The sequence below is a fragment of the Littorina saxatilis genome, linkage group LG2 (genome assembly GCF_037325665.1).
Source record: "Littorina saxatilis isolate snail1 linkage group LG2, US_GU_Lsax_2.0, whole genome shotgun sequence".
Taxonomy (NCBI): domain Eukaryota; kingdom Metazoa; phylum Mollusca; class Gastropoda; order Littorinimorpha; family Littorinidae; genus Littorina; species Littorina saxatilis.
Genome location: NC_090246.1, coordinates 24,880,054 through 24,895,053, shown reverse-complemented (window position 1 = coordinate 24,895,053; position 15,000 = coordinate 24,880,054). Strand labels below are relative to the sequence as shown.

The 15,000-nt window shown below is 40.6% G+C and overlaps 2 protein-coding genes across 2 annotated transcripts in view; one reads left to right on the top strand and one right to left on the bottom strand.

The window, feature by feature from the left end:
• LOC138958574 (polycystin family receptor for egg jelly-like) overlaps positions 1-3,144 on the top strand; it is a gene marked incomplete in the record, with an annotated part of 112,216 nt that extends 109,072 nt beyond the window's left edge. The window contains 1 exon segment of the mRNA XM_070329774.1: positions 1-3,144. This exon segment is cut by the window's left edge and continues 473 nt beyond it.
• Positions 3,145-3,439: 295 nt separating this feature from the next.
• Positions 3,440-13,464, bottom strand: LOC138958573 (tubulin polymerization-promoting protein family member 2-like). Its single transcript, XM_070329773.1, has 4 exons — positions 13,224-13,464; positions 6,556-6,810; positions 5,887-6,049; positions 3,440-5,154 (listed from the first exon to the last, which is right to left on the bottom strand). The coding sequence occupies exons 2-4, from the start codon at positions 6,768-6,770 to the stop codon at positions 4,975-4,977; spliced, it is 558 nt and encodes a 185-aa protein (XP_070185874.1). The 5' UTR covers positions 6,771-6,810; positions 13,224-13,464; the 3' UTR covers positions 3,440-4,974.
• Between the last annotated feature and the right edge of the window lie 1,536 nt (positions 13,465-15,000).

Below are 15,000 nucleotides of genomic sequence, written 5' to 3'. Positions count from 1 at the left end.
CATTTTTTGTGAGATGCGATTCTTTAGAGACTTTAAACTTTTCATCGGCACATAAGACATGTACTTCTGTATGTAACAAGGAGGGATTGGAAATTGTCTCTGAGACCTGCTCTAAAATATCTGCGAGAAAAAGACATTGTAATAACTCAATGAGCAAGGGACGTATTGTTTTTATTATTAGTTTTGATGTGCAGCAAACATCAGCTGTACATAAAAGTTAATCTACGCTAAGTGATGAAAAAATTTATAGCTTTGTTTCTCGAATTCCTCTGCATTACTCAAGAGGACCAGTTATGGTCATGCGTCTGTATGGCAGCCCATTTTTACGGTTACAATATGGTTGAACATAATCTGCCTCGCTTTGCGCTGATTTACATTTAGTGAACAGAAGTTATTGACTATTGTGTTCAGGAACAAAACTTGTGCTGATACTTCGTTTTGTCTCTGTAGAATCGGTCTCTTCATCGGTCTTTGCCAGTGAAAAGCGAAAGTTTTTTTTAGAAAGGTTACGGATGTATTCATGGGAAACCTCTTGCAGTAAAATATTGACCGAGAAAAGATGCATTCACGGGAAGTGAAAGTTTTGTTTTGTGGACATTCGCGGCAATAGACGAAACACATTCGTAGACTACGTCGTAGATAGTTGACGTGTACTTAAAGTAGGATTTGAAGAAAAGAAAAATTCTGCTAGAAGGTAAAACTCTTTCCCTCGACCTTTTCAGATGTTCAAATCACTTCGGCAACGTTAATGTTAAAATCAGGTTCTTAACCTGAAGGTGTTGCCATATAGGCCTATGGGCAAAGATATTGAAAATGTTTGCAAATTCACAAAAGTACTCTTTTATTTGTTGAATAAATTCGAGCTGAGGGTAAGACTGGAAAGAGTTTTCACTTCTATAGTAAAGTACCAGTGAAGAAAAGTGTGATGTTTTATAATTTTGTTACAAAAGTATCCTGAGCTGTGATGAATAATCTGTTATGGGACGTGATTCCATCTGAATTACTGTACAGATAAAGATGTTGTTGGAAGGAGTTGTTGTTACGTAGATTTTTAATATAAATCTCAACAGTTTTGATACTTACAAGGGGTTTTTCTGTGAAAAAAGTAAACTGTATTACTGTTTAAAAAAAATGTTGGTTTTAAAAATTAAATCCATTATTATTTACTTTCATCTTTTTTTTTTAAATGTAACAATGTTTGGCAATTTTGGCCCTCAAAATGGCAGCCTCTACCATGAGATCTTTCGAAAATTTCAGAACAACAAAATGAAAACCAGGCGAAAAAATGTTATTGTCTGTCGGTTAGGTAACATCTAATATTGTAGAGAGCAGCAGTGCAATAGTTTTAGCTAATTTTGTGTGAAGTATTCCATTGTTTCTGCTTCAGAGATCAGCCTTGAAGAGATGTGAAACGCACCCACTTGAAAATAAAAATATTTAGAACCGTCCTAACAGATCCATAAGGCCAGAAAAAGTCTTAAGAACTAATCAGTCAAGTGAATTTCTAAAAGACTCATTGAGCCTGTGTATTTCTGTTTTGACAGTGTCCATTTTGTTATAAATTTGACAGCTGGTTCTCGTCGGTAACAACGTGTGGGTCAGTATACTAAGAATTGACATGGGGGGTATCTATTCAACAGAAGAGATCATTGGTTTGGGTAAACGTGTCCTACAATTGGACTCTTTAGCAATGAGACAAAAGAAATTTGTGAAATAGATTCAGGAAAAGTCAAGTGTAATCTTGCTTTCTGACGACAGAAAAATCAAGACTGTGCAGGTTATTTGATTATCCTGACCAGGTTGTCTTTTGCTAAAATGTCAAGGTAAATATTTACTTCAACTCGTGGTGAAAATATTGAGTGTTTTTCAGTTTACATGTGAGATATCTAAAGAATGTCAGCATATTGTAGTGCGTTTCACACATCTTTCACACTGATCCGTTTTATTTTCATATACGCTACTAACTAGTAAACAACGAAAGGAATGCCTCCTGGATATTGATTGTTTCTGTAACAGAGTATGCAAAGATATGTTAATGATAGGAGCTCATCTTCACTTATGCAATTGTAGTATACTTCAGTGTGCAATTAAATGTCGTAATTTTATAACGTGTTCCGTCCAGTTTTTCAACACCGTCCTTTTCTGCCAGTTTACTTATTCTCAGAATATGTTATTACCTTGATTGTTTATTTTCAGAAATGAAAGAACGTATTTTGTGTAATCTAAATTATACACTGATATATCATGTGCTGATTCGAAATAATATTCAATTGTAAAGTCCAAGGTCGAATCATGATATCAAAGAAAATTGTTCAATCTTATTTACAGAGTTATTGTAGACTTGATTCAATATGACAATACTATTACATTAGCTCTTGTGGTGAAGTTTTTGTCAAGGTTTTTAAGTGAACTTTTTTGTAAATACAATGAACTTTATTTACATGTTTTGCATTTCAACCGTTTGATTTAAAAATGAAACGTTCTTGTCAATGTGAGATTTGGTTTTCCAAATCGTAGGAGTATTGCTTTCCTCTTTCGGTGAAACCTGCTTTCTCAGTATTTTATATTTCTATTGTATTTGAAGAGTACATTCGACACACTCAACAAGTGTCCTTTATCAATCCGTCCAAGATTGTACAAACTCTGACGTTGTACTACGTTTGTGTAGCCTATGTAACCGTTCTTCTTATAATGAAGTGTTCTTGATAAATATCAGATTTGTGGTGTTTCCAACCTTTGAGTATGTAATCTTTTTCATTTGATTTTTAGCTGGAAACAGATATTTTTGAGAATGTTCCATTTTCGTTTTGAATGGTTGTAACTCTGTCGTGATGTCTAGTATTAAGTATTGCGTTATAATTTGTCAAATTATCTCCTGCCGAAAAAGTGGTCTCTTCTGCTGCCCGTGTATATTCTACAACTAAGCATAATCATTGTCTGTCTTATATATGGTACTTATAACTGCTGTGTACTTATTTACTTTGTTACTTGTGGTGTTGTATTATGTACTTTTACTTTCACTGCACTGCTGCTCGCAAAAATATAGACTCTATTTTAATAGTCCGATGATGGGATACAGCTGTTAAGCTCGCAAGGAAAAATTGATTAGATGCAACTGCTGATTAATAAATTACTTTATGCAGATTTGTGTGCAAGTGCATAGTATATATGTGTAAGAGAGTGAGAGAGAGAGAGAGAGAGAGAGAGAGAGAGAGAGTGTATATATATATATATATATATATATATATATATATGTGTGTGTGTGTGTGTGTGTGTGTGCAATTATGCATGCGTGCGGACATGTGCGTGGGCGTGAGTATGCGTGTGTAATTATATCCAAAGCAGGCATGGAGATATATTCGATGATTTCTGAGATTTCAGTTCCTTATTGAATAGCTTAAAATAAATGTTAAAGTCTGCATTTTATGACACAAGGATGTTTTCATTTCGAATTCAAAGTTTATTGACAAAAACACAATAATACAAACAAGGGATAGGCAAAAATAATGCAAAAATTATCAAACAATGGTTAATCTGCCAAAACACGGCTGCCGGCCAAGCTCAGCATACTCCCAAGTTCTTAATTTAAATACAAGCACAATTACGTGAATTAAGGCTTTTGAATTAAAAAACAATTATTAAGGCAACTGGAAAACGACAAATTCATTGCCACGTTACAAAACAAAAGACTATGTTCTCCCAAAACACACTTAATTCCTGTTCTTCTTGATTAGGACTTAACACGAAAAGAAACGTTATTTCTTCTTCGATGCCAATGATTTTAGACTTCCAAAGGGAAATGCTGAAACTGACACACCTATTTTCAGGTCACAGTTCATAAGGGCTGCATGACATAGTTTCGTTTTATTTTTATAGTTACAATACAGCAACAATTGTGGTTGGTAATTTTCTGAGAATGATCATTGCCATAAACTTTGGACATGCTCAAGATCCCTCCTTTTAGTTTAGAGGCAAGAAATTGTCTTCACGGTTGTTATATCTATATCACAAACGGTTCGTCATATGCAGGCCACTAGCTTTGAAGATGATTTAAATTTCCTATTTCATAACGCTCACATGTCGTATTAGGAACTAATGAGAATGTCCAACCGAGAATGTCCAACCGATGTAACATTTTCAAGAGCTGGAAAGGATCAAGAAAATGCGATGATTTCTGCAAATGAGATGAGCCGTTCTATATCTTGCTTTAGGCAGTTTTCAGAGCATAGGACAGACATACTTCAAACGATGAACTCAAGACGTTTATAATGGTACAAGCACAATTTAAGACTAATGACATGAATGACAGAGGAAAAGTTATTTTGAAAGCACCATCTACGAAAGAACATTACAAACATGATTTGTAAGGTATGGTATCACACTGTTTGTTTTAAAAGAAAACGGACATGGTGGAATCAATCCAAACTCAGCAGGATGTCATATCTACAATTTAGTTCACAATAGGTAGCACAGTTTCTCGCTGCCACAGTTAACACAGTTGATTATTGCTTTACTTTTGATCTACGTTTGACATAACAGTCTTCAGTGAATTTTGTATTCTGGTTTCACTTTTTGCATCCTCTATCTACCAAAGCTGAGGTAACACAATAGGCGCTAATGCTATTCAAGTCAGACGTTTTCAACGGATTTTGCCGATTGTTAACAGCAGTATCGGCGAAGCCAGTAATCTAGTGAAGGAGCTTTCTCGCACATCCCGATTGACTGATGCTTTGATTAAAGCTGATTTTGATGAAGGCCATAGAGCCCATTCAAGGCTATCTAACCTAATCAGCCAACTTGTCCTGTTCTAAGACAGAGAATAATACCACGGTTGGCACATCATAGTATCAAAATCCGACAACCTGCATAAAACGTCATCAAAAAGTGTGGTCCCATCATATAGTCTTTTTATGGAGTGTAATGTTTTTTGCAAAAAAAGACTTGTTCCCCCAGTTTTTGTTTCTAGATAGATCACTACTTCTTTTCGAAGGTTCCAGCTCCTTTGTAGTTGCCGACGTAACCGCTGCTGTCCACTTGTTCTTCTCTGCCATCTATGCCTTTGCCTTTGCCGCTTTTGTCGAAGCGTTCTTTGTGAGCGCCAGTGTATTTGCTGGTGTCTGTCAGACGATCCACCACTGCAGCGCTCTTCCCTTTCTGTGCACAGACAAAATCATTGATACATGTAGTATATTTAATACCAGATTATGCATAGGCAGTAAAGAGATTAATTTTGTTCGCAAAGTAGAGCTTTTTCTGACAGCTCTACTATCGGCATTCTTCTATGCAGATACGCAATTATGCATATTAATAATATAAAACGGTGATATATAGTCAATACAGAGGCAATAGCTTAGAAATCTTAGCGGTTGTATAAATGGTATTAAAAAAAATACCAAATGGAATCACGACCCAAGTCACAGAGCATATAATATGCAAAGAATTAACAGTGTATTTTTGTTCAGGGGAGGTAAGCAGTGCTTGACTTGCGTGCAAGTTGAAGAAAGGGGATGAAAGACAGAGAGAAATATATATAGACAGACAAAGACATTCAGGTAGAGATCAAACAGACGGACAAAGAAAGTCTATGCAAATTCTGGGATTGAGCAACGTCATCCACTTAAAAGTTACTAGTTACAAGTTATCGCGGTCCCGTAAAACAATAGCAAACTTGATCTCTTGTCGAAAACAGAATACAGAATCTTTAATTGTCCAAGGTTGGGAATTTGTTTTGACATTGCGGTTTACAAACATCCAATCTATACCCATGTACACCAACAAACGCATCTATACAAACTGATTAACGACATCAATGTCATTATTGGGTCAAAAATACAACTACAACAACAACACAAATCATATATACATATAAGAAAGGAATAAACGTACGCCGGTATCGCTCTGCATCTCCTTCAGCTTATCGCTTAACTTTTTCTTTATCTTGGCAAGCTCCGCCACGGCTTTCGGGTCATCAACGCTCTTGGTTTTGGTCTTGAACATTGCAATGTCAGGGAGCACGAGCTTGACGAACTTTTCGGCAGTAATCTTTTTCCTGCACGATCAAAAGTGAAGGTGTTGGCCACTGAGCAATTTGCTCACTGCTTTGTCATTACCATAAAAGGTGTATTCACACACACACACGCGCGCACGCACGCACACACACACACACACACACACACACACACACACACACACACACACACACACACGCATACGCACATATGCACACCCGCCCGCGCGCGCACACACGAACAAACACTTACACGCTCGCACACACACACACACACACACACACACACACACACACACACACACTCACACAACCACAAACTTTCTCTCAAACAAACACACACACACACACACACACACACACACGCACAAACAAAATACACACACACCTACACAAACACACACACATGCACACACGCACACACACACGCACACAAACACACACACACACACACACAAACACACACACACAATCACACACAATCACAATCACACACACACACACACACACACACACACACACACACACACACTAACTAACTAACTCACGTCGCCCTGTCTTGGTGCTTAGACATAGAGCTGGCCTCGCAGAAGGAGATGACGTCGGGTTTCTCGCCCAGGCCATCCTTAAGGATCTTCCTGACGGTCGTGTTTTTGCCCTCAACCTTGTCCTTGGGGCCCAGCTTCTTGGCTAGCTCTTTCTCCACGTTCAGCTTGAAGAACTCGCAGCAGTCCGCGTCATGCACGTCTTCGGAGGAAGCCATTGTTTGGGTATGTTGTTGCTAATGTTGGGGTATTTCGTAGCTGTTGATGAAACAAAATGAGTGTTATAATAAATGTGTGAAACTAACCCGCTGCTTGCAGCAGCTCTTTCTCCACGTTCACACACACACACACACACACACACACACACACACACACACACACACACACACACACACACACACACACACACACACACACACACACACACACACACAATGGGTGAAATTAGCCCGCGGCCTGCAGCAGCCCCCTCTCCACGTTGAGCTAGAAGACCTTCCGCGCAGCTTGTCTTTGTCGTCGTCGGCGGCAGTCATTGTCTTAGAAGCTTTTTTTGTTGTTGTGTGTGTAAGGGAAACAAAACGACTTTAGTTTGATTTTGTTTAAGCTTCTTGGATTGGAGTCATCTAGTGTAATCTTATTAAAATCTATTCCTGTCTCAGAGACTGAGCACAGCACAGCTAATCCATGCCGTCGGCGCCAGTCATTGTGACGGAAGGTTGATGTTAGTGTGTGGTATTTTTTGCTGCAAGTGAAACAAGAAAAGAATTGGTAATGGCTTGTTGTGTGAGACCACGTTTACACACAAAATATTACAATGCGAGAAAAAGCGGTTTTTTTTTTAATGCAATATTTCTAACTAACACTTTTGTCATTTGCCAATCGAATTCAATTTTGCTTGCTGACTAAAATAAATAACAGTAACATCCATGAAGAGTACTGAAGAAAATGAAGCAAAAGTAACAAGTCAAAAGGCTTTAAAGTGTTATTCACTGTATATGCTAGGTTACCGTGCCATGTGCAAACAAAAAATATGCACATAAGCAATGATATTCGCTCATTCAGCAAAATATGATGTGGTAACAGATGTTGACCATTTGGGCTTAATGACTTCTTTTTCCTGACATTGGTTTATACCACATCGAAACTACCACGCACACACAAGGACCCACACACGTACATACACACGCACGCTCTCTCCCCCTCTCTCTCTTCCCCCTCTCTCTCTCTCCCTCTCTCTCTCTCTCTTTTCTCTCTCTCTCTCTCTATCTCTCACTCTGTCAAGCTCTCTCTCTCTTTCTCTTCATCCCTCTCTCTCCCTCCTTCTCTCCCTTCCCCCCTCCCCCCCCCCCCTCTCCCTCCCTCTCTCTCTCTCTCTCTCTCTCTCTCTCTCTCTCTCTCTCTCTCTCTCTCTCTCTCTCTCTCTCTCTCTCTCTCTCTCTCTCTCTCTCTCTCTCTCCTCCTTTTCGCCGGCTAAAGCTGAACCTCAGCCGGACTTTTAAGGATGTCTGTGAAATAAATCACTTGCTTACTCACTCAATCACCTAGTCAGTCAGTGGCTCACTCATTCACTCACATAATGAAAACAGAGGAATCGGTCAATCAATCCAGTGGCAACTAAGGAAAAATGTTGTGAATGAATTAATAACTTGGCATATGAGCCATACGCAATACATGTATGTAAGCTTACTTTTACCTGCATTAGTCACGGTCAGATTAAGCGATTACTGGATCAGTTTGTCAACACCATGCAGTAACCTAAATTCGTTCTTGTGCGTAATTAGCAGATTACAGCTGTGACTGTTGCCCCTTGTAGTTCTTTTTTTGTGTTCATTGACGTCGAACGTAAGATTATAACTTCCAATTAATCCTAGAAAATGCTAATAATATCATCCGTGCGTATTTTCAGTAAACAATGCTGTCTACTGCATTACGACCATCGCAACAACAACGACAACAACAACAACAACAACAACAACAACAACAACAACAACAACAACAACAACAACAACAACAGTTAAAACACACGCGAATAATTGGGGTTCCTGTACCTGAAACAGAAAAGCAAACAGACGGCCGTAGACATATATATAATCAGTAAAAGAAATTGATACAGGTTGGTGCCTGTACTCGAAAACAGGATAAGCCCATTTTTAACAAGCCAACTCACAGTAAAACGTAAAGGACCCTCTTCATGCCAATTAATGCAATCCAGTGACAGTGATCGCTGACGACTTTCTCTTAGAAACGCAAACAATAAACAGTGGAACCGGCACCGGCACCCCCCCCCCCCCCCCCCCCCCCCCCCCCCTCCCGGTTTAAGACTCCAATTTCCCCGTTATTCTCAGACTAACTCTTCATAACTTAAGTCAAATGGCATAGGTTGTTGAAGGGACGGGGAGGGGGGGGGGGGGGGGGATCACGTACCAAGCCATGAAACATTGACGAGTCTGTGCTTGAGGCGGCTTCGTTCCGGCGCTTTGTGTGACCCTCCCTAAAGTGTGATTTTTCCGAGGGCGTTCGGTTCGAGCGTTGTTTTTGTATTTTACTGATTTCGACTCCGAACTTGTACAATGGAACCCCCTTAATAAGAGTTCCCGTTTTAAGACACCACCCACCCCCCCACCCCCGCCCCCCCTTTAAAGACCGTTTCAGTTATTGTGTATCTTTTTAGCTTATCTCTTTCTGTGATAGCGATTGTAATTTTAACTCTATTTTACAACTCCCTTCGTCTAAAGACCTGATTTTCTCAGATGATTAGAAGTCTTAAAAAGGGGGGGGGGGGGGTTCCACTTTATCAACGTATGAGATTGCTGGAATTGTTTTCAAAGAAAAACTCCTAAAGTTATGTAGTGCTACACTTCATTTTCGAGAAACTGAAAACACGTCTTCTGAGAAATTGTGGTATGGTGTGTGGTCGTATGAATGTGTTTCAAGTAGTTCCTGGCGTCTTCAGCTTACATTATCGCAACTGAAATTTGCTGAGACAGACACACAGAAAGAAACACAGGCAAACGTACTACCCGCCACCCATACAAGCCGGCAAGCACGCACACACACACATATATGTACACACAAACTAACACACGCACATATACACACGCACGCAGGCACATATAAACACACGCACGCACATGCACACACACACACACACACACACACACACACACACACACACACACAAATGAGCAGTTACAACATAATGGTTGATTTTGAGTACCTGTATCCGAGACAGGCTAAGAAAATGCTCCATGGGTATTTCAGTAAACAGTAATACTTTATTGGAGTTCTTTACGTTAAAAACGAATCGGCCTTCACAACAATTAACATAAGCAGCTAAAAAAAAATTTTTAAAACGCTTGGGTGCCTGTACTCAGTTTTAACGAGCCAGCTCACAACGTAAACGTAAAGGACCCTCTTCACTTCATTCATTCAGTGTGCAACGCAGTGACAGTGATCGCTCGCGACTTTCTCTTAGAAAAGCAAACAGAGGGTATACATTATGTTGGGTTATATATGTTTAACTTCCTGGGACAGGAAACGTTGGCGGGTCTGTGCTTGAGTGGAGCACGTTTTGTTTTGTGTGAAACTCACTCAAGTGTGATTTTTTTTTTGTGGCCGGCATTCGGTTCGAGTGTCATTTTTGTCTTTTAGATTTTGACTCCAAACTTGGAATTGTAGGCCTACAGTTTAACCTCCCTCTTCGAGTCAGTGTATGAACGTATCGGATTGCTGGAATCGCATTCAATGAAAAACTCATGTGGCTCTGTAAAGGCACCACACTTCTTTTTCCTTGAACTAAACAAACATTTCTGAGTCGGAATTGTTTCTATGGTGTATGACGTCGTGTGGATGTCAGCTGCGCGTGCGCGCGCGCGCACGCAGACAAAAGCATCATCTGCGCCGAATGAATCAAAACAGACAGAGGGACAGACACACACACACACACACACACACTATGACCTCAGCGGATAGGATCTCTCTCTCTCTCTCTCTCTCTCTCTCTCTCTCTCTCTCTCTCTCTCTCTCTCTCTCTCTCTCTCTCTCGGTTTGCAGTGCACATGACTGAACAACTGAAATCGTCATTTCACTTAATTTTGGTAAATCCGGTTGCCACTGAATGAACAAGACCTTGCTCGCGGTACGGCTGGTCAATACTTGAAGAAAAACCAGTGGATTAAACCAATACCTACGTTAATGACGATACATTTTGTGAATAACCTCAGTCGCTTAGGTAAACAAGCGTACCCACTTTAGAAGCAGTACTGATGACACATTCTCATTTCCTTCCGTGCTGCACACTACAGACACGGGCGCATGAAATCAAAACAGTGAAAGTGTGAAATACGATGATAAGTACACACACACACACACACACACACACACACACACACACACACACACACACACACACACACACGCACACACATAGGCTGAACACTGACACAGACATTGATACACACACACACTACCTGTTAACACACTACCGTCACACACACACACACACACACGCGCGCGCGCGCGCACGCGCTGCTTCCTGTCACCCCTTGGTAGAGTAAATTAAGGTATGGTGTGTTATACTTGAAACGCCAACGGCATTATACGCCGCACAAAGACTCGATCATCTATATAGACTGTTTCCATTCCCGTTTCTTGTCCCAAATAATTCACATGGCATTGGAACGATCCACCAAACAAAACACAAAAGAAAATGAAACACTGAAACAAAACAATCCCAAAATATCTCAAATGCACCAAGCGCCTGTGAGGGCAAACGTCACGCAGCCTTTCTCAGTGGGCGAAAAGTATGCAAACAGCATCCAACGGGCGAAAAGGCACACACGCCCATCAAAACATCTATGCCGTGCACCGCTTTGGTCATCTACATTCTCAATGGCTCCTTAGTGCGGGTATACAGGCGCCTGATTCTTGCGCCTTATCTTGTTCAGATGTTAAGCTGGCACGTTTTCTGGGTCTTCAAGCACCAACATGTATGTCATCCACACTTGAACAACTATCAACTTGAACAACTATCTAGTGTGCTTATTCATTTATTTATTTATCTATTTATTTAATCACAACAAAAATAAAACTGTTCCCTGCTCACTTAGTAAGGTCTTGCCCAGATGTGAATGGCAGTAACGGACCTCCGAGGATTTATAGGAGAGCAATTTAAGAAGTGCACCAAACAGAAAGCATTGTGTTTCACAATCTGTTCCAGATACGTTTTTAGTAATAATATTAGCACAGCCTGTGTCAGTTATGCAGCAGTGTTTCAAATAAATCTGCCTTTCAGATGTTGAGTGAAACTTGGCAAAATCCCATGCTGCCAAGATCTCGCAATACAGATTTGGAACACTGATTGAGACACTGCCACTGCGTTAACTACAGTCGCCATAACTACAATCGCCTGTGGTATGGGCTGGGATGGATGCGCAAAACTACATCCCCCCCCCCCCCCCCCCCCCTCTCCCCTTGTTGGATTTCTTCCATTTACTTCACACAATTATACAAAACTGTGTCTATAGTACTGTTCTGTTGACCACATTTGAGTGCCTGTGGTTACACTACAGGCACACAACAACAATGACTTGCTTACGCTCAACTGAATGAGACCACTGTTGCAACAACAGTGACACTGACTACAGAAACTGAGCATTATAAATTGTTCAGAAGAAAAATCCACTATACCCTAATTTTCCTCATGTTTATTGTGCACACAACTGAGACTGAAATAGGCTTCATAGAACGAGGATCAATGTCACCACTATGGTGACTGTACTGACAGGAAATGGAAGCGATAGCTTTCACCGTCTTAACACAACGCATTAGGTCTTAAAGTTAAAGCAGATCAGCTAGCCAATAGCCTACACCTGAGTGTAATCATATCTAATTTGTCTCCCACTCACTGACTTCGCGTCAATAATAAGCACTATTCAGTAATCCGAGCCTGCGGCCCACACTCGACACAAAACAGCTAATAAGAAATGTGGGATTATTATGCAAAATTGGTCCCACTGACATTGACCTCATTGCCGGCTCCAACTCCGGTCACGGTGGCGCAGTGGTGTATTTTCGGAACCTCCACAACAGCAGGACGTGCCGTGATCAATGCAATAGCGCGAAAAATCGATCAATATTTGGAACGAGGATATTATTGCGCCTCGCACTGATCGTACCAGATTTTGATAGCACTATTTTAAGAAAGAAGCCCAATTTCGACTAATAGATAACAGGCAATATAACTCCCCCAACGAATGTCGCTTAACAGTACAGAAACTGACTAGTTGAAACTGTCACCTCTGCAAACCGTGCTAAAGTGGTAGCGGCCTTGTGATAGCATGCTATATAGCCTACGCACGGCGGTACAAATTCAGTATCAAGTTTAAAACGGATGTGCCAAAAAGTGAATGAGGCTAACAGCAACAGGCCAAGCAAGCACTACATCCATCCAGATACATCATGTTCATGGAACCATCACGCTGCTGTGTTTTGAAACTCAGTCATCCCAAAACCAAAGGCATAGCTCAGTAAAACATTTTAAGCTCAGCAGCTATCTAGTCTTAGCTGCAAACTCAATCTTAGCATGCCATGCAAGTTTCTATTTTTCTGAAGCTGCGCACACAATTACTCTTGCTAGCACAGAATTCGCCATAATCAAAACTACAACTTACCTCGTGAATACTGCGTCCTTGCGCTTCAAGAGAGTAATAGACGAGACTGAGAGTAGTGTGAGTAGTACAGGGGACTGCACTAAACCGGTTTCTGGTCTATACAAGCCTACTGCGACGCCGGTTTTAGCTCACACCACTGTCACCAATGTAAACAACCTTCGCAGCGCAAAATGTTTACCGGCGTTGCTGAGCACTAAGGACCACGTGACAAAATGTAATAATTCTCAGCTTCACCTCTTTACACTGTCACAAACGCTGACAGAACTATCAACTTGGAAGCGGGGAACCGCACAGTCACTCACAACACAATGGGGCACAAAAGACTGCTATGCAGCCCTTTTCACGTAGAGGTATTATGTACTGTATCTATATATATATGGTTGGCTTTTCATATATATATTTATAATGCAGCCAGCATAGAGAGGGGCTTGGCTTGCTTGCGGCGCGACGAAACGGACTCAGAGCACAGCAGTATCAGAGCCACAGTCTCATAGGACGTGCTCTTTTTATATTTAGTCAAGTTTTGACTAAATATTTTAACGTAGAGGGGGGAATCGAGACGAGGGTCGTGGTGTATGTGTGTGTGTGTGTGTGTGTGTGTGTGTGTGTGTGTGTCTGTGTGTGTGTGTAGAGCGATTCAGACTAAACTACTGGACCGATCTTTATGAAATTTGACATGAGAGTTCCTGGGTATGAAATCCCCGAACGTTTTTTTTCATTTTTTTGATAAATGTCTTTGATGACGTCATATCCGGCTTTTCGTGAAAGTTGAGGCGGCACTGTCACGCCCTCATTTTTCAACCAAATTGGTTTAAATTTTGGTCAAGTAATCTTCGACGAAGCCCGGGGTTCGGTATTGCATTTCAGCTTGGTGGCTTAAAAATTAATTAATGACTTTGGTCATTAAAAATCGGAAAATTGTAAAAAAAAATAAAAATTTATAAAACGATCCAAATTTACGTTTATCTTATTCTCCATCATTTGCTGATTCCAAAAACATATAAATATGTTATATTCGGATTAAAAACAAGCTCTGAAAATTAAATATATAAAAATTATTATCAAAATTAAATTGTCCAAATCAATTTAAAAATACTTTCATCTTATTCCTTGTCGGTTCCTCATTCCAAAAACATATAGATATGATATGTTTGGATTAAAAACACGCTCAGAAAGTTAAAACAAAGAGAGGTACAGAAAAGCGTGCTATCCTTCTTAGCGCAACTACTACCCCGCTCTTCTTGTCAATTTCACTGCCTTTGCCATGAGCGGTGGCCTGACGATGCTACGAGTAAAATGGCATTGCGTTCAGTTTCATTCTGTGAGTTCGACAGCTACTTGACTAAATATTGTATTTTCGCCTTACGCGACTTGTTATTTGGTGTGAGCGGTATTTCGGCCGAGGAATTTTTATAAATATCGTGTGTTTCCCCGTGCCAGGCGAGATAGCGCTTATACTGTGCTGCTATACTACGACAGCTACTAGGCGTACACCAACGGCTAGCGCAACAACCACTTAGCAAAACTGACTCGTAGTCTGTAGCGTAGTTGGCACTGACCTAAATCCGATGGGGGCTTGCAAACTCTGCTAGTAGAGGCGCTATACCAGCCAAAAAAATCAATGGAGACAGCCTATCAGCTTCTGCCCGGTTAGCTTTGCCAAACTGTCAAGTCCAGGCAGTTTCTGCCAAAATGCACCGTGCTGATTTGATGGAGAATAAACAAGTTCAGTGTCGGCGGGTCAGAATGCAGGGTTGTTGTTCTTTTATGATGAGTT